At 39.5% G+C, this 24,969-nt stretch overlaps 3 protein-coding genes across 5 annotated transcripts; 2 read left to right on the top strand and 1 right to left on the bottom strand.

Annotated features, from left to right (window-relative positions):
- Window positions 1–1,257: 1,257 nt before the first annotated feature.
- Window positions 1,258–7,353, top strand: LOC107586664 (required for meiotic nuclear division protein 1 homolog). Of its 3 annotated transcripts, XM_016274117.1 has the most exons (13): window positions 1,543–1,613; window positions 1,709–1,817; window positions 1,980–2,124; window positions 2,200–2,308; window positions 2,412–2,487; window positions 2,560–2,599; window positions 3,147–3,247; window positions 4,387–4,493; window positions 4,622–4,686; window positions 4,861–4,937; window positions 5,026–5,146; window positions 6,508–6,624; window positions 6,825–7,353. In XM_016274117.1, exons 1-13 carry the CDS (start codon window positions 1,583–1,585, stop codon window positions 6,855–6,857), a joined length of 1,131 nt encoding a protein of 376 aa, XP_016129603.1. In that variant the 5' UTR covers window positions 1,543–1,582; the 3' UTR covers window positions 6,858–7,353. The 3 variants fall into 3 exon arrangements, with proteins under 3 accessions (XP_016129602.1, XP_016129603.1, XP_016129601.1); XM_016274116.1 differs by lacking the exon at window positions 1,543–1,613 and adding an exon at window positions 1,258–1,393 and having other exon boundaries at window positions 1,709–2,124; window positions 6,825–7,329; XM_016274115.1 differs by having other exon boundaries at window positions 1,546–1,613; window positions 1,709–2,124; window positions 6,825–7,332.
- Window positions 7,354–7,520: 167 nt separating this feature from the next.
- LOC107586571 (zinc finger and BTB domain-containing protein 2-like) lies at window positions 7,521–13,450 on the top strand. The gene is made up of 3 exons (XM_016273998.1): window positions 7,521–7,667; window positions 11,279–11,461; window positions 11,549–13,450. Exons 2-3 carry the CDS (start codon window positions 11,289–11,291, stop codon window positions 12,708–12,710), a joined length of 1,335 nt encoding a protein of 444 aa, XP_016129484.1. The 5' UTR covers window positions 7,521–7,667; window positions 11,279–11,288; the 3' UTR covers window positions 12,711–13,450.
- An 85-nt stretch (window positions 13,451–13,535) lies between these two features.
- Window positions 13,536–24,654, bottom strand: LOC107586627 (A-kinase anchor protein 12-like). Its single transcript, XM_016274081.1, has 3 exons — window positions 24,307–24,654; window positions 22,218–22,317; window positions 13,536–22,055 (listed from the first exon to the last, which is right to left on the bottom strand). Exons 1-3 carry the CDS (start codon window positions 24,421–24,423, stop codon window positions 14,443–14,445), a joined length of 7,830 nt encoding a protein of 2,609 aa, XP_016129567.1. The 5' UTR covers window positions 24,424–24,654; the 3' UTR covers window positions 13,536–14,442.
- Between the last annotated feature and the right edge of the window lie 315 nt (window positions 24,655–24,969).

Below are 24,969 nucleotides of genomic sequence, written 5' to 3'. Positions count from 1 at the left end.
ATAGACAGACAGATAGATAGATAGATAGATAGATAGATAGATAGATAGATAGATAGATAGATAGATAGATAGACAGACAGATAGATAGATAGATAGATCGATCGATCGATAGATAGACAACATGTTCCTGGATCAACATTCTTGTTGATCCTAGAACATCATTCCCATCAACCAATCAGAATTGAGGGATTACTTTTCAGGAAATGTCAGTTTTAGGCTTACAATCAGGATTAGGTGCTTCTACACCCTTGTTAATCAATCATTTCCCGCTGATTTTAGAAATAAATTATGGGTAAGGTTAGGTTTAGGGGTGGGGATTGGGTTAAGTCCGTATTTTTGGACAGTAATGTTGAACCAGGATCAACAAAACATGTTGATCCAGGAACATGTCTTACTTGACAAAATCACTGAGACCAGATTTCCTATTATAAACATATTAGAGAACAAACAAACCTAGATTTGCATATGCTTTTACACGAAACTTACCAAATAAACAATAAGGTTCAAAATAAAATTCATAAAATCCGAATAAGTCTTTAGGGGCGGAGCGACTTTTACGTTCAATTGGACGTCACCAAAATACAGGAAGTGCCCGGATCACTCGTGCAGTTCGAAATGTCAAATAAACTTTATGTGAAGGTTTGAGAATGTTGGAACATTTGTATCTACGGTGTAACACTTTCTGTCAAGATAGATAGATAGATAGATAGATAGATAGATAGATAGATAGATAGATAGATAGACAGACAGACAGATAGATAGATAGATAGATAGATAGATAGACAACATGTTCCTGGATCAACATTCTTGTTGATCCTAGAACATCATTCCCATCAACCAATCAGAATTGAGGGATTACTTTTCAGGAAATGTCAGTTTTAGGTTTACAATCAGGGTTAGGTGCTTCTACACCCTTGTTAATCAATCATTTCCCGCTGATTTTAGGAATAAATTATGGGTAAGGTTAGGTTTAGGGGTGGGGATTGGGTTAAGTCCGTATTTTTGGACAGTAATGTTGAACCAGGATCAACAAAAGATGTTGATCCAGGAACATGTCTTACTTGACAAAATCACTGCGACCAGATTTCCTATTATAAACATATTAAGAGAACAAACAAACCTAGATTTGCATATGCTTTTACACGAAACTTACCAAATAAACAATAAGGTTCAAAATAAAATTCATAAAATCCAAATAAGTCTTTAGGGGCGGAGCGACTTTTACGTTCAATTGGACGTCACCAAAATACAGGAAGTGCCCGGATCACTCGTGCAGTTCGAAATGTCAAATAAACTTTATGTGAAGGTTTGAGAATGTTGGAACATATGTATCTACGGTGTAACACTTTCTGTCACCGAACGTTCTAATATTTGGCGGGACGGGACGCGGCAGGTACGCTAAAAGAGAATGAATTACTGTGAATCATTAGAATCTAATATAAGTTAGTGAACAGCTCGCGTTTACAGTACAGTACAATGAATAGTGTAGCTGCTTTATGTCAGCTGATCAGAATGAAGCTTCCATTGCATTTGACCTTTATAATTAATTGTGAGGAAGGTTATACATAATTAGATATGAGCAATGCAGTGTGTTGACATGCTTGTCATTCAAGGTCAGTTAAAATAAAGGCCTCTTGGCCACAACATGCATGATGATGTAGACATAATTTGACACTGTTTTAATGCTGAATCTGTTTGATTCATACAGGCATGTCTCTCAAGATTTTATGGAGGTTGCATCAGCCTTTGAAAAGGACACAAGCCTGTGGTTTTGCTCTCAGGACACTAAATAGATTAAACAGTGTCCCCGCCAACAGGTTAAACTGCACAACACTGGCATCCAGTGCATCTACACTAAACCTTCTCAAAGACGGGAGGAATCGTCACACCAGTTTACACAACCATAGATGCTTTTTGCCGAGGGGAGTGTGTCAGAGACCACATTTTGAAATGCTGACTCCTTTCAATTTAAAATCCAAAACATGGAGTTTACAAATGAGATTGCAGTCCACAACAACCGCCAACAAGTCAGTGCTGAAACAAGGAGGCATGCTGGGAAAAAGGACTTTTAAGGGACCAAGAACCAAACAGCCTTCACGAACCAATCAGCCCAGTCTGGAGGAGGTGTGTGATGATTTATTTATTTTTGTTAAAATCATATTTGGCATATATAATTATGTATCTAACTACGTTTTGCAGGACATGATGCAGTGCATCGCATACGCAACTGCAGATCAGTACCATTTACCAACCCTCTGTCACGATCTCATCGCTCATGGCTTCATTGAAATCAAAGAATTTCCCAGAGGTCAGCTGGTCTGCAGCAATTCTTGATGTTTTTGACCGTACACAGAAAGTACCACATTCACAGGATACACATATTTGCAGTAAATACATCTTGTGGGTTTCAGATGCTTCTAATGTTTTGGTGATGGGAACAGAGAATGCTGCAAAACCTTATGATAGTGGCACAATATTCATCTTCAGGTATGCTGAATGATGTTTTGTCATTTGAATTTCTGGGGTTTGATTTTTTTATTTTTTTTGTTTACCATACAGAGAAGGTTCTGTGGTGTTCTGGAATGTTGAAGAAAAAACTGTGAGTAGTAGTTCTGTTTTATTCATAACTGAACATTTGGAATAATTAAGATTTGTAATGGTTTTGAAAGAAGACTTTTATGCTCACCAGGGCTGCATTTATTAGCTGTTTACAGTAAAAAAACAGCAATATTGTGAAATATTATTTAAATTATTATTATTATAAAAATGCAAAGCTGAATTTTCAGCATCCTTACTCCAGTCTCCAGTCCAGCGTCACATGATGCTTCAGAAATCATTCTAATATGCTGATGTGGTGTTCAAGAAATGTCTTATTATGATTAATGTTGAAAACAGTGTCGAAAAGAAGAAGCATAAATGCTTCTTGAAGTCAGAAAGTCAGCATATTAAAATAATTTCTGAAGAATCGTGACACTGAAGACTGGAGTAATGATGCTGAAAATTCAGCTTTGCATCACAGGAATGTGTTGCATTTTAAAATAGTCAAATAAGAGTTGTAGTAATATTTCACAGTATTACTGTTTTTACTGACTTTTTGATCAAATAAATGCAACCTTGGTGAGCCAACCTTGATGTACCTTACTCAGGTAAAGACAGTGATGAGGATACTGGAACAGCATGAAATTCAACCCTATGAAGTCGCCCTAGTCCACTGGGAAAATGAAGAGATCAATTATACAGTAGGAGAGTGAGTGAATATATGCAACATATATTAAAGGGGTCCTATTATGCTTTTTCACTTTTTTAATTTGAGTCAGTGTGTATGTTTGGGCATAAAAAAGATCTAGAAAGTTACAAATCTCAAAGTCCACTCCAAAGGGAGATATTTCGTTTTTCGGACTACAGCGTTTGTTTTCCGGGCTTTGTGATATCACAAAGCGGCCCATTTGAATATCATTAAAAATAATTCCTGCCTACAGAAATTCGATTGGTTGGGGGGTGGGGAGGGGCGAGGTTGTGGTTAGAACACTTGGTTGAGTGAGCGCATCAGACGAGACGACGAAGAAGAAGAGCTGCTGCAGAGTTAGTGCATCAGAGAAAACCAAGAAGAAGAGCTGCTGTGCTGTAGCGTAAAATTTTCGGCATGTCTAGAACAATGCTTACAAGTACAACACGACGTAGCTGGGCGCCGTGGACAGATGCTGAACGGTGCCGCCGGTGTGCCTAAACTCATAGAAAATAATGTATTTGAATTTTAAAGACATGGCACGACGCTGCGCTTCTCGTCTGGTGCGCGACCGCCTGAAACGCTGTTTTTTTTTCACCTCTGTGCCCAAACGTCTTTGTTTGGGCTTCCGAAAGCGGATGAGGTCAGGAAACAGTGGTTGCAATTTTAATTTTTAACTGTCCCTGAGCATTATAACCCCAATTTGCTATTGTGTGCTGCGCATTTTACTGAGGACAGCTTCCACTACATGAGGGAGTACAGTGCCTGCCGGATTCGCCAAAAAGTTTTTGTTGAAAGACGGAGCAGGGGGGGGGGGCAGTACTGAAACACCGTCTAAACTGCTCGCCAATCACAACGCACTGGGACAGCTAACCAATCACAACACATTTTGTTTTTCGGAAGGTGGACCTTCATCAAAGCCGGAACTAATCGAGCCGTTTGTGCCAGGATGGGGAGAGAGGTGTTGTAATAATGTAAATTATGTGAAAAATAATGCGTTTTTCGAACCACCAAACATGAGAGCATGTTCTAGTACACCCCCAAAACAAAATCAAGACTTTGTAAAAGAGCATAATAGGACCCCTTAAAAAATCATATAATACCTACTGAAAGTTGCAGTATTTTTTCATATGTTTTTTTTTATTTATATGTTGGTTTAGGAGTAATTCAAAGCTCCATCGTGGAATTTTCTTGTTTAATGAAGAGCTGGATTATGATCAGGTTGTTCTGGAGAAGTTTGCATTTTCCAATGCTTTATCACTGTCAGGTAGGATATGTTTGCATTTTCACACATTTTTTTAAAACACTGATAAATTATAAAAACATTGATGATTAATTATATTTTTATTTGTGCATTTTCCTGTTAATATTTGTGTTTACCTTGCATGATTTCAGTAAAACTAGCAATATGGGAGGTCTCTCTCGACAACTTTGTTGAGTCCATCCAGTCAATTCCCGAGGTAGATCCACTTATGTACTCTTTCATAGGTAATACCAGCATTTGCTGCTTTTTGCAAGTTAAAATAGTTCTGTATATTAAATGGCACAGATGCAAACGTGTTCTGTTTTTCTAAAAAAGCTAAATATACCTCAGTGTGAAATTAGGTAATTGTAGCCATAAAACTTTTTAACAGATGCTGAAGTCTGGACAAAGAGTGAAACTGTCCAGGGCTGAAGTTATGCAGAAGATAGGGGAGCTCTTTTCCTTGAGGTCAGATCATTTTATCTGGTTTATTTTGTATGAGATAAGCTGCTGCTCTATTTCATTTAATTATTACAATCTTTTTAACCTTTTACAGGCACTGCATAAATCTCAGCTCTGATTTACTGATCACACCTGATTTCTACTGGGACAGAGAAGATCTTGAGCAGCTCTATGACAAGACCTGTCAGTTCCTCAATATTAACCGAAGAGTTAAGGTTAGTGAAAGTACTTGCACAAAATGTTTTTGTATCTATCTTAAAGGAAAAGTTCGCCTAAAAATGAAAACTAGCTTAACATTTACTCACCCTCAGACCATCCAAGATGTAAATGAGTTTGTTTTTGCATTCCATCATTTACTCACCAATGGATCCTCTGCAGTGAATGGGTGCCGTCAGAATGAGAAACCAAACAGCTAAACATATCACAATAATCCACAAGTAATCCACACCACTCCAGTCCATCAGATAACATCTTGTGATGTGAAAAGCTGTGTGTTTGTAAGACACAAATCTATCATTAACCTGTTTTAAAGGGATAGTTGACCCAAAAATTAACATTTGATGTTTATCTGCTTACCCCCAGGGCATCCAAGATGTTTCTTGGACTTTGTTTCTTCAGTAGAACACATATGATGATTTTTAACTCCAACCGTTGCAGTCTATCAGTCGTATAATGCATGGCAATGGTAACAAAATCTATGAGAGTAAAAAAAACATGCACAGACAAATCCAAATTAAACCCTGCGGCTCGTGACGACACATTGATGTCCTAAGACACGAAACGATCGGTTTGTGCCAGAAACCGAACAGTATTTATATAATTTTTTGCCTCTAATACACCACTACATCCAACTTCCTTGAGCGCGCATGGCATCCGGTGCGTGAGGTGTGTACGCGCGCGTCTCTGGCGTAGTTTACGTTAATGGGTGTGTTGATATCCAGCTGAAGAGCAATCAACCATAACTTCCGGCGAGCAGGCTCAGAAGTTGGGAATACGTGGAAAGTCACCACTCCCGAATGAGTTTGCACGAGAGAACGTAATCTTTTAGTTTTAAGTCAGTTTGAACAATCCGGATAAGCGCAAGTAAGTACCATTTTGATTAGCCGTCGTACCTACAATGACTGTGCACTGTGTAAACAATGAGTGGCCATGCATTATACGACTGATAGACTGCAACGGCTGGAGTTAAAAATCATCATATGTGTTCTACTGAAGAAACAAAGTCACCTCCATCTTGGATGCCCTGGGGGTAAGCAGATAAACATCACATTTTCATTTTTGGGTGAACTATCCCTTTAACTTTAGACCGCTACACTTCACAAGACAACTACTTGTGGATTATTGTGATGTTTTTATCAGCTCTTTGGACTCTCATTCTGACGGCACCCATTCACTGCAGAGGATCTATTGGTGAGCAAGTGATGTCATGCTAAATTTCTACATCTACATCTTGAATGACCTAAGGGTGAGTAAACTTTAAGCAAATTAAATTTTTTGGGTAAACTATTCCTTTAAGGGACATATAAATATCCTGATAAAATGTTGCTTTGATCCTAGCTCACTGTTTGTTTTCTAGGTTGTGAACGAGAAGTTACAACATTGCACTGAACTTACAGACCTGATGAGGAATCACTTCAGTGAGAAACACAGTCTCAGACTGGAGTGGATGATCGTCGTACTGATTACCATTGAGGTTAGTAAACACTGATGTCCACTTTAAGCAGACTTTCATTTTTGATAAGATTTCAATAGACAATAAATAATATTCAGCTGCACTGTCAAAAACTGTTGAAACGTCTATATCATATTTATGTCCTCCAAATTTGATTTAAAGTACACATTTTACAAATGCAATGCAAAACCTATATATATATTATTTTCTTTTATCTTTAGGTGATGTTTGAACTTGCTCGTGTAATCTTCTGAGGACCCACAGATACAGTCTTACAAGTGCATAGTGACTTTTTGTAAACCAGCAAATCATTTTGTTTTCTGTAGATGAAGTTCTCATTGATAAATCTTCTTATCTTTTGCTATTCTTAATGTGACACTGACCCGAAATAAAGTAAAAATTTTTTTTTTTTTTTTATAAGTATTGGATAAATAGTGGCTCATTTTGTGTCTGTTTTGCCTCCTTTTCAGAAAGGTGTGGGATAGAAATCACTGTTGAATCTATGTCCTAAACTCTACTCCTGCTGTAAAATCCAGATTAAGCAGATAGCTGTTTGAGTAATATAAAGCCGCTCAAAAATGTGCACAACTTTTCACATGCTGCCTTGTTGCCAATGGCATGGAACTTGGTTTTGTAATTGTGTTGTGCTTACATAGCCTCTGATAATACTAACATTTATCCACTGATTTTTTTTTTTTTTTTTACTTTACAAGTTGTGACAAACTGTGTCTGTTTTTTGGAACACATACAGCCTTAAGTTTAAGTAGGCTAACATTTGACACTTTTATTCATTATTTCACTAGTTATTAAAAATGCAGCTCAAATGAACCTGCTAACAAATGTTGTAGTGGTCTCGCAGTTGATTGATCGATCGATCAGCCTCTAGTGATCGACAGCCGTTCGATACGGCGCGCGCTCACGTCATGTGATTCAAAGCCTCCGGAAAACGGCAGCAGATTACAGACTGACTGAACTCGTGCTGCTCTACTGCTCGGTGGAGAGGTTTCCTCCGCTTCAGCCAGCAAACTAAACTCAATTCGAGTTCTGTCGCGAAAGAGCAGACGGTAAGTGACGGCTTAAAGGTTTTATTTCAAACGAGTGTTTAATACAACGGTTGTCGGCTTGTTTTTAGTCCAGTAACGAAGGACACGATCGATTACTCGCGGATCTTAACCGAAAATTATATATATTTTGACCGTTTTCGTCTTGGCATTGCTTTTGCTTATCGGAAGATTAACGGTTTTCATTTCTCTGTTCATCTGTGTGATTTTCTTTCTCTCGTTTAAAGTGTAACGTAATGTTATTTTATTTGATTCATTGCGTGAGCGCGTTTCCTATTTGTCCGCGGAAACTTTTGTACTCGGAATTCACCAGCATGGGCGGGGCTTCAACACTCACTCACTCTCACACACACACACTCTCTCACTCACACTCACTCACTCTCTCTCACACACACACACACACACACACTCTCACTCTCTCTCACACACACACACACGCACTCACTCACTCTCACACACTCTCTCACACGCACTCACTCACACTCACTCACTCTCACACGCACTCACTCACACACACACACTCACACGCACTCACTCTCTCTCTCACACGCACTCACTCACACACACACTCTCTCACTCACTCTCTCTCACACACACACGCACTCTCACTCTCACACACTCTCTCACACGCACTCACTCACACTCACTCACTCTCACACGCACTCACTCACACACACTCACACGCACTCACTCTCTCTCACACACTCTCTCACACGCACTCACTCACACACACACACACTCTCTCACTCACTCTCTCTCACACACACACACACTCACTCACTCTCTCACACACACTCACTCTCTCACACGCACTCACTCACACACACACTCACTCACACACACACTCACACACACACACACACACGTAGTTGCCTCAAAACCTATTTGAAAGCACACTTCTGAAATAGGACATTATGTAGGTTTTTACATTTAAATTTTTATTTTGTTTTGCAAGTGAGGAATGTTATAACAAGTAGTTTTTACTGTATTTAGAACTTGCACAATTGGTGGCTGACTAAATACTTTTTTGCCCCACTGTATATATATATATATAAACAGTAGTCAACATTTGAAGTGAATCAAAAAAGTTAATCAAAGTTGTCTTAAGACAAGAACGCATTTTGGTTTTAGGACAACTTTGATGAAAGGTTTTGATCCACTTCAAATGTTGACTACTGTATATACACACACACACACAAACAATCAAATTAATATACAAAAAATGGCCAAAAATATATATTTGCACAAATATGATTCAGAATATATTTACATCAATATATTTTATGCCAATATATTTTTCGCCATTTTTTTCCATTTCTTTTTAAAATATATTTAAAAAATATTTATTTTTCAAAACCGTTTAAAAATGTGTTTTGTCCTCCGTATATTTCAGTCCAAGAAAATACATGCACATCACATTTGAGGGGGGAAAAACTTTATTTGTTGTAAAAGTGTAATATAACAATATATAAATAGTTACCACATATGCATTCATACTAAATGTAGCCTACTGTAAAATTGAATTCCCTTTCATGGGAACTTCGAACTGCGTCTCTAGGGGTCGCTATGGGGAACGCCTCGTCGTGACCCGTGTCTGATGCATACATTGAAAAACACCAACTCGTTGGCCGGCGACAGCCATGACGTCACTACCGGTGCGACTATAGTATAAATAGGCGCCGGGAGCTACACATCATTCTCTTCTTCGTCTTCATTGACTATTTTGTTTGAAGCGTGCATTTCTGTGGTAAGAGCGATCTCTATTTATCTCATTATGGCAAGCACTAGCAAAGCATTTAAGGATGTGTGCATCCGTGTTGACGTTGTTTAACATCTGATGACACACACAATCTATGCGTTGTTTTGTTTGGGCAAAGAGCATGTAACGCGATGTCTCCGAGGGGGCAATCAGCGTGCACTGCGAGCGTTTTTTCCAAGGAAAAAAGCTCCGCTCTTGTTTGTCTCTCTTTTCGAGGAAAGCAGGGGCAGCCATCTGCTTCCCGCGATCCAGGACCCACCGCTGCTGAGGCTCGGAAGGGAATGAGCTCGTGGGGATCACAGGTGGATCTGGCCGATGAGTTTGAAGGGGGGTTTCCCTTTCGTGATCGTCGGCTGTGCACGAGAGTGAGCCGCTGGAGGATGATGTTATTTCATTAACATTGTCTGATTCAGGGGCCATTGCTCTGCTGGGATCAGCCCAGCAAAAGCAGGAAATAGCTGAGGAGGGCAAAGAAGCTGAGGCTGAGCCTTCCCAATTCTCCTGCCCTGCGTATGATGAGCTTTTGGAAATTATGGATCGCGCCACGGCGAGTCTTTACTTGCCGTGAAGCGGGTGAAAAAGTGATGTCGCGAAATATCTTGATGAACGTTATTTTTCTGGCCAAGGACACAGTGTCTCGTTCCCTACTCAGGGAACCATGGTTACATAAGTAACCTGAGACGTTTTTTTTATCTTGCCCATTTTAAAAATGTTCAATTCCGAAAATATTGAGCTTCTGTTTCCATCATATATATTGAATATATTTAAAGGGGTCATATGATGCTGCTAAAAATAACATTATTTGGTGTATTTGGTGTAATGAAATGTGTTTATGTGGTTTAAAGTTAAAAAAACACATTATTTTCCATTGGCCGAATACCTCAAGCGTGTGACGGAAATGTTACGCCGCCCTGCCGACATTTTAGTCTAACGTTACTCTACCAGGATCAGTAAACAGTCCTTCATAAAATGTGCTGCACACATCTGGATATTTGGGTTAAACTGTTCTGGAACAGTGTTGTAAAGTGTCTTAGCGTGAGCTGAGGCGGCGGGGTCTATAAACAGCACGCCCGGCAGGAAAAATTGAAATCGCATCATATGACCCCTTTAAAATATATATTGGCCAGAATTTTTACATTTATTTAGCCATATGGTCAAGGACACATAAGCCATAGATGTTATTTAATAAATGTTAGTTTAATAAATGAGTTTTGGTGACCGAAATGCATATTTAATGAGGTGCAAGATAAATTGACTGAACCTACTGAAAACCTTAAAAATATTTTCTTTTATGGGGGGGCGTGTTAGAACGAGCCGTTTTAGGTAGGTGTGGCTGACTCTGAACTTTTATAAAGAATATCTCTTTGGATTTGAGACTTTAGTCTTTGCAACTTTACAGATCTTCTTTATGCACCAAGAGCTTGTAACACTCCAAAGAGAAAGGAAAAATTGAAATCGCATTGTTCAAAGTGAAATCAATTGTCGATTTGTATATTTTTATTCCTTATTTACTTGTTCTATTTTTCTATTTTTTATTATCTGTGTGTTTGTTCTGTCACTGTCATTCTGTTACACTGTGGAGCTTCTGTCAAATTCCTCGTATGTGTAAACATACCTGGCAATAAAAACTCATTCTGATTCTGATATGACCCCTTTAAAATATATATTGGCCAGAATTTTTACATTTATTTAGCCATATGGTCAAGGACACATAAGCTATAGATGTTATTTAATAAATTGAGTTTTGGTGACCGAAATGCATATTTAATGAGGTGCAAGATAAATTGACTGAACCTACTGAAAACCTTACAAATATTTTCTTTTAATTTGTGTGTGTGTGTGTGTGTGTGCTTAGGTGGAAAAAAATGGACTTGGCCCATCATGGTCTCGTTCTCCTTAAGCGCCTCAATGCTCAGAGAGAGTTTGGTTTTCTCTGTGACTGTACTGTGGCCATCGGGGATGTTCTTTTCAAAGCCCACAAAGCCGTTCTTGCAGCGTTCTCAAACTACTTCCGTATGCTGTTCATCCATCAAGACAGGTACTACGAACGTGATTGCAAAAAAGTTATTTGTTCACATTTGCAGTACTCTGTTATTAAATGATTCTTTATGCTTCTCTTTTGTAGTAACTGTGTTCGACTGAGGCCTTCAGACATACAAGCAGATATCTTCAGCTACCTGCTAAACTTAATGTACACTGGAAAATTCACCACACAGCCCATTGACCCTCTTCGCCTTGAGCAAGGTGTAAAATTCCTGCATGCCTACCCTTTATTACAGGAGGCAAGTCTTCTTATAAACCCTGAGTCCCAGTGTGTACCTTTGACAAACTCGCTTTATGGAATACAGATACCTGATCAGACTTACAGCCGGCCTGAAAGAAATACAGCATGCAAGGATGGCATTTATGCTAAAAACTCTGAAAACGTTAACCAAACATTTTTGGAAATTTCTGATATGGATTACAGATCTCTACAACCTGTTGGCATAGAGTCACCCACCCAGAATCCTGCAGCCACAATGTTCCGACACCTCACATATGGCATAACGAGTAAGAGTGCTTCCTCCAGAAAGCATTACACCTGTAATTATTGTGGAATCCGTTTTAACCAGAGGTGCAAGTTGAAGGAACATCTCCGTGTCCACACCAACCAAGCAACTGAGCCACAGGTGTTGTCTATGCAAAATGGTCACACTATTGAGCTTGAAGTTCAGGATATGGAAGAGGACCATTTGCGTGTTGACAGTGATGTTATTAGTGATACCGATCAACAGGCGTGGATGGAAGACACCCCGCCGCCCTCTGAAATGGCTGATATAGACAACCTGGAGGGCACCGAGATGGGTCGTGAAATGAAACGCCGAAAATTTGAGTGTCCGACCTGTGCTCGCAAGTTTATTCAGAAAAGTCACTGGCGGGAGCACATGTACATTCACACTGGAAAGCCATATAAGTGCAGTGCTTGCGGAAAGAACTTCTGCAGAGCCAATCAAGCCGCTCGACACGTTTGTCTGAGTCAGGACACAGACTCGTACATTATGGTCAACAAACAGAGTTTGGTTCTGTGTGGTGGAGAAGACAACAGTCAAGTGGAAGCTCTCTTTCAGTCTTCTGAAAGACCATATAAATGTAGCATGTGTGCAGCACCTTTTGCAAGTCCTTCTGAGGTTCCCAAACATCAGTGTTTGACTGAGAGCGATACTGTACCATTGGCAGAAAATTCACTGGGGGAAAATCAAAAGAAGGACTTAGAGACAACTATTCCTGAAGTAACCATTCCTTCTTGAAATGTCATGCTAAAGCAGTATTAGCTTATTGCCCGTATTTAACTATTTGTATGTTTGTGTTGTTATGAACTAAGAGATAAGTATTTTTTTAAGGTCCGTTGCATTTTCATGTCTTTTTTTCTATTGAAAGGTCATTTGTGAATTAGTTTGAAACGAATAATATGCCAAAACTTAATGTTAGAAACACTTCTGAGTTGCCTAGTTAAGTAATTCTACATTGCAAGTAGAAGAAAAAAACAGCATATTATGAGATCCATTTCATCCATTCGCCAAAAGAAATAAAAACTGTACTAGCATGCTGTATATCAACTTTTCATAAATTACAAGTCCAAAATTGGTAACGTTTCGTTTTTTTAAATAAAACTTAAAATTATAATTTGAATTAAACCATGTCAAATGTCGCAAAATCCAGGAACAACAATACACTCATTTTGTATTTAAACTTGTATTTAGTTGATTGTTAATATTGCAATTTCTTCAAAGATGCATAGTCTGTATAATTAAACCGTCTGTACATGTGGTTTCGGACACTTCTTAGCAATATATTAGAATAAGTTAAAAATTTGTTTTCAATCATGTCATGGCTTATTGTATCAGGCCAGACGCAACCCTCCATAATACAGGCAAGGCAGGTTTTATAATATAAAAAATGCTCAACTTTGTAATGATCATATGCAGTACAGAGTGTTTTGATACTCATGGAACATTTATATATGTTAAGTGCTTTTCTGGGGAAAAAATAAAAAACATGGGGAAAAGTCAGTAGTTGCAACATTAGATTGCATGCTTCAATTTTCATGCCAAAAATATAGCCACAAATATTTTCTAAGATTGGGTGTTTCTGTAAATTACAAATAAAAATATTCATAACAATGACATGGCAACAAAAATAAATCATGAGTTTGATAAGATTTTGACTGTTCTTTGTAAAACAATCTGTCATTTTCAGTCATTGACTACAGCTGACTGAATTCTGTCTAAATCTCTCTTTGATAGAGCATGATAGTGATTTGCTCATTACAGATTTGGTAAAATGTACATCGTATTTAGAGTATAAAATAAATGTATCCTAGATGCAAATCAAGAGGTATATGATGGTTCAAAATGAAATTAACCTTGATTTAGTAAATATCTTTAAATACCAGGAATTGCCCATTCTACAATGACAATCATTTTCTTATGCTAAATATGCCAAATGGTCAAGATATAATGCATGTGTACAAATGTTTTTTTTTTTTAGATATGTAACAACATGATATAATGTGGCATAAGCTTATGCTAATGTATGAATAATTATTCAAAAATTCCTCAGTAAAAATGACAAAATAGCTGCTTTTGAAGGGTTTTATATGTTGAAATATTTTCTGCATCAAAGTAAAATGTAAAAATGTAGTTAATGATCAAAAAACAGCCTCTCAACTGAATAACTACTGTTTTTGGTTTCACTTTTGCTTAAGGGAACTTTAATGATGCAATTTTACTTCTCAGTGGTTTGGTCATTTCTTTGTTGTCAGAAATGTGAATCCCAGCTGATTTTGTGCTGAGCACAGCCTCTTCCAGGTGTTAAATGTTCTGAATTTTCCTTGTTAAACTTGCACCTGAAATGATAGAATCAGTGTTATGATTTTTTTTTTTAAATCCGACATCAAAAATGACTGATAACTGAATGCAATGTAATAAAATGACTTACCAACTCAACTTCAAATCTTTCATCTGGTTTAGCATGCCACTATCAAATTGCAGCATCAGATATTTGTTTAGCAGCAGTATCTTGGGGTGCATCCTCTGTGTGTGTCACCTGACACGGGGAATCTCCAATATTATCTACAGCATCCTCCCACACATCCTCCTCTACCTCTGACTGAGGTTCTGTTGAAGTATGCCGCAAGGAAACCTTCCCATTTTCTTCATCTGATATACACTCTTGAGTTAAAACTGATGTCTTTACCTCTTTCGCAGCCACAAATGGTGGTTCAACATCTTTAGACACAACTGAAGCCTCTGACTTTGCTTCCTTTTTCTCCTGTTCAACTACCTGCAACATTGCTTTCTTTACTTCTGGTGTAGCAACAGGTGGCGCTGTTGCTACTACAACTGCGGCAATAGCTGGTGCCATCATCACAGGGGATAAAGTAGGTGTCTCTTCTACTGGTGTCTTCTGTCGTGCCTTTTCTAATGTAGTCACAGTGGGTGCCTCCATCCCAGTTACAACTGATGTTGCCTTTACCAAGAGCATGGCTGGTGTCGTCGGTGTCTGTGCTACCTGCTCTGTAACTGGTGTTTGCACTGCTGGGATCGCAGCAGGCACTTCTGGTAATGAAAATGGTGTCTCTGCCACTGGTGGCTTTACTTCTACTCCTGCAGTCATTGCTGGTAGAACTACTGGAGGTGCAGCCTCTTTTGCAATCCCTGAAACTAGAGCTGGTGTCTGTACCACTGGGATCATAACAGGTCTCTCTGCCATTGCAATTGCAGTTGGTGCTTCTGTGGTAGTTTCTAGTACTAGGCTCACAACTGACCTTTCCGCTACTGGAGTCACAGTTGGTGTCATCATCACTGGTGTTACAACTGGTGTCTCTGCCACTACAACTGGAGTTGGAGTTTCCACTACTGGGATCACAACAGGTGTTTCTGCTGCTGCAGTCACTGCTGAAACAACTACTGGAGGAGTAGCTTCTGGTACTGCCACTAAAACCTGACATGGTGTCTGTGTCACTGGAGTCAAAACTGGTGTCTCAACCACTGCAAATGGAGCTGGCTTTACTACTGGACTTTCTACTACTGGGATCATAACAGGTGTTTCAACTGTTGCAGTTACTGCTGAAACAACTACTGGAAATGTAGTGTCTGTTACCATATCTGAAACCTGACCTGGTGTCTGTACCACAGGGGTCACAACTGGTGTCTCAACCACTACAACGGGAGTTGACTTTACAACAGGAGTTTCTACTACTGGGATCTCAACAAGTGTTTCTACTGCTGCAGTCACCGCTGATACAAGTACTGGAGGTGTAGGCTCTGTTACCATCACTGAAACCTGGCCTGGTGTCTGTACCACAGGGGTCACAACTGGTGTCTCAACCACTACAACGGGAGTTGACTTTACAACAGGAGTTTCTACTACTGGGATCTCAACAAGTGTTTCTACTGCTGCAGTCACCGCTGATACAAGTACTGGAGGTGTAGGCTCTGTTACCATCACTGAAACCTGGCCTGGTGTCTGTACCACAGGGGTCACAACTGGTGTCTCAACCACTACAACGGGAGTTGACTTTACAACAGGAGTTTCTACTACTGGGATCTCAACAAGTGTTTCTACTGCTGCAGTCACCGCTGATACAAGTACTGGAGGTGTAGGCTCTGTTACCATCACTGAAACCTGGCCTGGTGTCTGTACCACAGGGGTCACAACTGGTGTCTCAACCACTACAACGGGAGTTGACTTTACAACAGGAGTTTCTACTACTGGGATCTCAACAAGTGTTTCTACTGCTGCAGTCACCGCTGATACAAGTACTGGAGGTGTAGGCTCTGTTACCATCACTGAAACCTGGCCTGGTGTCTGTACCACAGGGGTCACAACTGGTGTCTCAACCACTACAACGGGAGTTGACTTTACAACAGGAGTTTCTACTACTGGGATCTCAACAAGTGTTTCTACTGCTGCAGTCACCGCTGATACAAGTACTGGAGGTGTAGGCTCTGTTACCATCACTGAAACCTGGCCTGGTGTCTGTACCACAGGGGTCACAACTGGTGTCTCAACCACTACAACGGGAGTTGACTTTACAACAGGAGTTTCTACTACTGGGATCTCAACAAGTGTTTCTACTGCTGCAGTCACCGCTGATACAAGTACTGGAGGTGTAGGCTCTGTTACCATCACTGAAACCTGGCCTGGTGTCTGTACCACAGGGGTCACAACTGGTGTCTCAACCACTACAACGGGAGTTGACTTTACAACAGGAGTTTCTACTACTGGAATTATAACAGGTGCCTCTACTGCTGCAGTCACCACTGATACAAGTACTGGAGGTGTAGGCTCTGTTACCATCACTGAAACCTTACCTGGTGTCTGTACCACTGGGGTCACAACTGGTGTCTCAACCACTGCAACTGGAGTTGACTTTACAATGGGAGTTTCTACTACTGGGATCACAACAGGTGTTTCTACTGCTGCAGTCACTGCTGAAACATCTACTGGAGGTGCAGTCTCTGTTATCATCACTGAAACCTGACCTGGTGTCTGTACCACTAGGGTCACAACTGGTGTCTTATCCACTGCAACTGAAGCTGAATTTACAACAGGAGTTTGTAATACTGGGAACTCAACAGGTGTTTCTACTGCTGCAGTCTCTTCTGAAACAACTACCGGAGGGACAGTCTCTGTTACCATCACTGAAACCTGACCTGGTGTCTGTACTAATTGGGTCACAACTGGTGTCTTAACCACTGCAACTGGAACTGCAACAACAGCTGTTTCTACAGCTGGGATCACAGCTGATGTTTCTGATGCTGCTGGTGTAACTGGAGGCGCTGCATGTGTTGCAATTACTGAAATCTGAGCTGGTGTTTCTACCACTGGTGTCACAAGTGATGTCTCAGCAGCCGAAGTTACTACTGAGGTTTTTACTTCTGGGATCATAACTGTTTCTGATGCTATTGGAGTTCCAGCTGATGTAACTACTACAGGAGATACAGCTTCTGCCACTGTCATTGAAATCATAGCAGTGTCTGGTGTCTTTGCCACTTCAGATACAGTTGGTTTTACTGATGTGATGGAGACAATGGGAGTTTCAATTACTTGTCTCACAGGTGTTTCTGCAAATGAGGTCACATCTAGTGTAACCTCTTCTGGAGGTACAGTCTCTTCAACTGAAACAACAGCTGGAGTCTCCACAACAGATGTTACTGTGGCTGGGATCTCTACTACAGGGGACACGGCTGTTTTCTCTACTGCAGCTGGAGTTGATTTTACTGCTGTGACAGAAAAAACTGGTGTTTCTACAGTTGTCTCTACTTTCACTTCTGATGCCACTGTAATTTCTACCTTTGGTTCTGTCACTTCAAGTGTCTCAGCCCTGAGTTCACTCACTACTTGTGACTGTATCTCAGAAACAGCAACTTCTGGCATTTTTGCTGTAACTTCAGAGGTCAGTGGTGATTCTTGTGCAGTGGGTGTTATTTCCATTACTGCAGTTATTTCATCTTTAATTTCTGTCTTGTCTACCTGCAACTCATTTGACAGTATCTTTTCTGTTACTTGTTCATGAGGTTCACATTTTAGACTAGCATTTTCATCTTCTTCATTCTTCTTTTCACTCATATTACTAACCTCTATTTCTGCAGCAGTATAATTTTGTGCCAGCTCTGTGATTGTAGGCACTTCAATCATAGCCGGCCCTGAATCAAACCCTTCTGGTTCTGGTTTGGGAGCAACAGCCATTGTATCTTTTTCTTCTGGAACTGTTGTTTCTTTCATTTCTGACGATGTCATTGCTGGGGCCTGGTCACCACCTATTGCTTCACCCTCTTGTTCTGTTGCTTTTGGTAGTTTAGATTTTGCAAGTACCTGTGTTACTGGTTCAGACACCATAGGCCTCTCTTTCCCAGATTGTTTTGTTGTGTTCTCAATAATGGCAACCATCCCTAAAACTTTACCAGTCTTAATATTCTCCGTTGTTGCTGGTTGTGCATTCTCTTTGGGAAGTTCTGGACTTGGTTTGGAGTCTTGACACCAGTCTTCTGTTTGAGAAACCACAATTTCTGTTGCTACAGGTTTTGCTTCAACTTTTGGCAATACTATCTCTAGAGGTTTTAGTATGACTTCAGAACTAGCATCAGGCTCTTCTGGTGTTTCTGTGTGCTCAGATACATCTTTTGAAAGTGCAGAAACAACTGTGTGTTCTCTTATTTTATAAACCATGTCTCCAATTTCACTTCCTGCATCAACAATTATTTCAGGAGATTTATCAGTAAAAGTTTCATTGCTGTCTGTCAGAGGTCGCCCTTCCTTCACTGCATGTTCCTCTTCCTCTTTCACAAAAATCCCATCCGTTCTGTCAGTTGCACTGTCTTCCACTTTATCATCCAAATGTATTTGAATGTCTTCTTTATGGAGCTCTTCAGCCTCTTCAACTAATACTGGTTCTGGAAGAGACACCTCCTTGGCTGGCAGCTGTTCTCTGGCTAATGATTTATCTCCAGCTTCTGAAATATTTTCAACCTCAATATTTTTAACGACTTCTGAAGTAATAACATCCCCTGTCTCTTCTTCTACATGTATTTCCTTAATGTCCTGCTGTGCCATTTTTTCATAATCTTTTTCTTCCATTTTCCCACTGATGTTCTCCACAGTCACCGCTGAATCACCTGCTAATAAGACTGCATCTTTTACGTCAACTTGTATTTCACAGGCATCAACATGTATTGATTCAACTGCTTCTAATTTTAAACTCCCTTCTAATTCCAGTTTCTCTGCCTGTATGTGATCTGAAATTGGACTTATAATACTATCAGTCTCTGTGATTTCCAGACACTCCACAGCAGAAGCATTCATTTCTATTTCTTTGACTTCTTTACTTGTGGTAGTGCCAGGACTGCTGTCTATATCACCATGTGTCAAAGACTCAACTACTTCAGTGGATGCAGGTTGATCATACTCAGCAACGTACAATTCAACATCTGAAAGCGTGAGCTCTTTTTCAGGTTCAGCAGCTACTGGTTGTTCATATACAGGTTCCTCTAACACTGAATGCAGTGGACACTCTGTTTCAGGACCATGGGTGTAGTCTGACATAAACTGTTCCAGCCCAGCTTCACTTTGCATTGTCTCAATCACCTGTCTGAGTTCAATACCAGTTGTACATTCCTCTATTTGTTCCTCCATATCAGTCTCCTCTGATTCTCCCACAAGAGGCTCTGCCACTAATTGAATAACTTGCTTTACACTTAGCTCAGTTTCAATGGCAGATTCCTTTTCACTTACAATTACTTCCTGATACTCAGTCTTTATTTCCTTAATTTCAGCCTCATAGACCTTATCTGTCCAAAGTCCTGCAATTTCAGTTTCATTTGTAAAGTTATCAGAGACTAATTCAGTTGGGACAGCATCACTTACTTCAGGTATTACCTCCACTAAGGGTGCAGGAGGATGTTCATAAACAGATTCTATTTCTTGAGATTCTAGGCCTGTACATATTGCTGTTGCCTCAGTTTTCTTATGTGCAACCAAAACCTTTGTTTGCTCTGTTGTGGAGGACTGTACAATATAAGGTGAAAATGACACGGCCAGAGATTCTTGGCTTTCATCTTTTGTAGTAACTGACTGAAAACTTGGAGTCATGCAGATAGATTGAATAGCTTCCTGTAGGATCACATCTGATGTATGTATGCCATATTCAGCTGACACTGGTGTAACATGCCCAGATGACCTGGGTGAATCGGTTAGTTGCGAGACTGCCGAGACCATTTCAGTAGTGTCATCCCCAATAAATTGTTCACTTGATAGTTCTGCTGTCAACTCCACAATGTCCTCAGCTAAGGTGTCATCCTGTGTTGTCCACTCAGCAGATGATACTGGTGTTTCAATGCTTTCCTCATTGATGCCTTCTTCTGGAATATCACTCAGTTGCTGATGTTTGCTCACAAAGTCTGTAAATTCTTCAAAGTCTTCTGATAATCCACGTATGACTGTTGGTCCAGTGTTAATTGGAACTTTAGCTGCAATTTTGGGCACAAAGTTATTAGATGTGTCCTGTTCTAACACTTGTGAAGTCATCTCTGGCATCTCATGTTCTATTGTGATTTCAACTCGTTGCTCATGCACCTCCTTCAGACTTTCAGGCTCAATTATTTCATACTCAGACAGAGGAATAATAGCTGGGGTTTCATCATCTTCATCACCTGTTTCATGATCCTTTGCAGCCTCATCGGAGGATGTCTGGTCTTTCCTTTCATCTGATTTTCTCTTTTTATGCCCTGGAATGAGTTTCTTCCTAGAAAATGGTTCGTCTTTGTTCATCTCACTGTCTGAAGGTATCTGCTCAGGGGTACTACTTTCTCCAGTTCTGACCTTTCTCTTCGGGGTGACCATTTTTTTAAACGTTTTCCATGTGGATCCCATCTCTCCCTCTGCAGGACTTCCAGTTTGTTCATTAGATGATGTGAGATGATCAAAATCGCCCTCAATGGAACTTCCCAGTGGAGAGTCAGTTGTTTTCTCATATTCCTCTCCTTTGTCTGGCGTTTCATCCTCATTTGTTTTTCTAGCTCTTTTTTTAGCAGAACCACCACAAATCAGTGCCTCCCAGGAAACGGTGGTGTCAGATTTCTTTTTGGACTCTTGAGGGCTTACATCAGCCACCAGCTCCTCTTCAGCAGGTTTTGGGTCCCCAACCACTGGTTCCTCCACTTTTGCAAGCTCTGCCAATTCCGAGGATGGTTTCGGCTGTTCAGAGACTTGTTCCTCTGCCTCAATCACCTTTTCTGCAGCTTTACTTTCTCGCTGCCTTCTTGTGGAAAATTTCCTGAAAAGTCTTTTAAGTGGACTTCCTTGTACCTTATCTTTTCCTAGAGAATTCTGAAGCTCTACTTCAGGTAACAACTTTTCATTGTCTTTCTCCTGTGAATCTTTTTCTTCCTCTGATGTAATATAAGGGATATCAAGGCGTATACATTTACTGTCCTCTTTTTCGGCCTCTTCTACACCCATTCTCTCAGTTCTTTTGAGTTCCTCTTCCTTAATCTCTTTTTGCATTTCCTCTTCTATCTTTTTCTTTCTTAAACTGGCAAAGAGTCCTTGTGTAAAGAATTGCTTGATTGGTGACATCGGTTCTTCCGGCTCAGGACTTCCTTCTTTTTCCAGTTCTTTCTCAGGTGTGTCCTCCACATGATGTTCCACTATCTTTATGTCCTGATCCAGCTCTTTTTCATTGTCTGTTTGTTGAGAGGGTTCAGCTGCATCAGGCTGGGAAGACACCTCACTTTTTCGAGTCTCATCAGGTGTGTTTTCATTTGCTGCCACTGCACTGTTCTCCTGGGTGTCACTGGAGTCCTCTGAGGGACTTGTGATTTTTTCTTCTTCTTCATCTGATTCAGTCTTTTCACATGAGTCTTCTTTTAGGGTAAACTTAAATCCAACAAATCTGAAGATTTTTTTGAAGCCAACTTCATTGATATCATTCACTTGGTTGTCCTCCACAGTTTCCTCCTTCACAATCATACTATCTGCATTAACCATCTCTGTGCTCTCAATCTTTGTGACTGGTTGAAGAGCATCCATTTCCTGGAGGTCTTCAATTGTTTCTGTGCTATATTCTTTCAGAGTAACAAACCCTGAGCCAACTGACAAAAAATAAATAATTAAATAAGAATGAAAAGTACCAAGGTAAGTGTATACTCAAAAAATATTTGATATTTACTACTATAAAAAAGTGCTGTTCTCATTTCATTTGGAAACAATAAGGGAAACAATTAAATTAATGGCAATAATATAGTTTTACATACCATCTGCAAGTACTCTCTCCTCAAAGTTGCCATTTAATTCATCTGCATGATTCCTTGTCTTTACATTCAAACTGGAGATCTGCCCGTTTTTCTGTAATAACTACATGGAAAAGACAGGACAGATTAAGAAGTGATTAACAAAGTAAATTATACTTTATAAATTATTTGTCATTACATCACTGTAGCTCTTAACTATACGTATTATCTATATGCTATCTTTGGCAACAATCTCAGTGAGTTTGTCATATTATAGTTTGTCTCATGTATGTACAGCACTGCTCACTCAGGCCAAAGATAGAAACTATGGAAAAGTACAACTACGAAGTCTGATTCAAGTTAAGAGATTCCCCAAACATTTTTACAAAAGTTATCACAATACTACATTTTCTGAATGTTAAGTGCCTAACCACAATGTAGTTTGATGGAGATGGCCCTTGGGATAACTAACCAAACAAAATAAATGAACACATTTATGGAACCCGAGTATCACATAGCTCTCCTTTGACTAAAAGCCATCTCACAGACTTCCTGTTAAACCATGGCTGACCTCATCAAGTTTTACATGGAAAATCGATGCACTCAGTGCAGTAAGGGAGAATTCCATCAATCCTTTGGGAATAAGAGCACTACAAATATCCCTCCATTAATGTGCACACATTAGTACAAAAAAACTGACAAACCCAAAATCTAAAAGGAGATGGAGTTGTGATATGTAATAAACCATATTTTCAAAAACCGAAAAGAAATTGCATTTTAAAATTCTTAACCTACACATTTAATCCAATAAAATAATTCAGATGAACAAGCAAACAAACATCAAAGGGCTAATTCAAGGACAGAAATTCAACCCACATGATAAGAAGCAGTTTAGTAGTGATGGAACACTGGTAATTCTAATTTAAAGTTTGGAGTCAAGTAAAAAAGATACCATATTATTTGGCAGCCGCTGAGGATGCATCTGTTATCAGTGTTATTGAATTTATTCTGTCTGCAATATTAACAGAAATATGTCAACTTCTGCAGTTCTCAAACCACAAGACTACAGTGATCAATAAAAAAAAAATATATATATATAATTAATTAATTCAAATCAAATAATGTGCTCTCTTATTAAACTAAACTAAACTATCTAATCTGAACTACCAGAACCAAAGCATATTTTGTTAATACAGCGAATTTAGGCCAAACACCTATAAAAATAGGACAAAGTCACCTAATCTTCTTTCTTTTGACTCTCATTACTGCAGTTAAGTAGCTGCAAATGATAGTCAGGGTATTGCATTATGGACATTCTTCATACATTTTCCACACCAATCAAAACACACTTTCATCCTAATGTAACTTATTTCAGAGTGCTTGACAATATGACCTTTCTTCTTACAGCTATATCTGAGAATCTGGTAAGATGCTTCCTCATATGAAAGAAAAATCACAAATAAGATCTCTTGTGAATATCAGTTGTTTCTACTAAAAAAGCAATGAACTGCTAGACATAAATACATAAATAATATTTAAGTTGTAATTAAAACATTAAGTTTGACAACAAAATACTATTTCAGTCTTTCTCAAAATGTCATGTTTAATCCAATGTGTTACTTGCTATTTCTCTGTATATTGTTTAAGACATTTACTTGCCATTTCTGAGAGAAAATGGTTTCAAAGTTAAGTATATTGCTTTAGTCTGATGTATCTGAAAATGTTATCCTGTAATAAAGACTCTACTTTCTCTGACTTTCCTCTCTACTTTTTCACAAATGTGCTAAGATTTGCCAAAGCACCAAAGTCCACACTATTTGATAAATCTATACATTTACTCTGTAAACAATTGTCTAATTAACTTATCCTAAAAGATAAACACCTGATAGACATAAACAAAACAAAACTCAGAAATCCCTTCTACTCAGCTGAAAAGAGCGTCTACACAACATTTTGAGCATTGTATGTTCTGCATTACCTCAAAAATGCCGTAACGGAGGCAGCACACTATGTTTCGAGTTACAAACTGTGTGTGTCTTTAGATTCAGAGCTCGTGTCTTTGAAACTTTGTGAAGCATTTCTCTGCAGCAGGAGGCTGGTTCATGCATTCTACCTTGTCATCAGCACTGCCGTCATCCTGAGCATCGCTCGCCGCTGCAGTGAGCTCCTCCGCCGCTGCTTCCTCCTCACATCTGCTGTCTTGTTGCGCGGATGATGCCGTAGCTCCCATTTCACAATCCTTCTCTCGTTCTCTTCGGTTTCTTCCCTTTCACCCGATGTAACTGCAAAACGAAAGGGGGAATATCCGAGTGCTGAACGGTGTCAGACTCAGAAGTGATGCAGTTTGGCTTGATGCAAACTCTTTTAGGACACATCCTTCCTGCATCACATGAACACACTGGCACGCCTCGACGCATCAGTGGGAAAGAGAAAGAGAGTCCTGGGATAACCGAGGGACAACCTCTACAATGAAAATTTTCATCCCATGATTAGTCTGAGAGCTCTCTGACCCTCCCATAGACAGCAAGGATATTACCACGATCAACGCATATTACCACGATGGAACGACTTGAGGGTGAGTAATTAATGACAGAGTTTTCATTTTTGGGTGAACTAACCCTTTTAACCAATATGTCTAAATTTCATAAAGTAGATATAAATACTACCAATACAAGGATGACATAATTATCATTATTATTTACACTAATTTACAGATTTACTTAATGTCTTTTAATACAAAACCCCTCTAGTCATTTTGAAACCACAAGTTTCCTAA

Source organism: Sinocyclocheilus grahami, unplaced genomic scaffold (genome assembly GCF_001515645.1).
Source record: "Sinocyclocheilus grahami isolate Dianchi unplaced genomic scaffold, SAMN03320097.WGS_v1.1 scaffold84.1, whole genome shotgun sequence".
In the NCBI taxonomy this organism is placed as follows: Eukaryota; Metazoa; Chordata; class Actinopteri; order Cypriniformes; family Cyprinidae; genus Sinocyclocheilus; species Sinocyclocheilus grahami.
The sequence above is the reverse complement of the archived record's forward strand: the minus strand, read 5'-3'. Positions and strand labels throughout refer to the sequence as shown.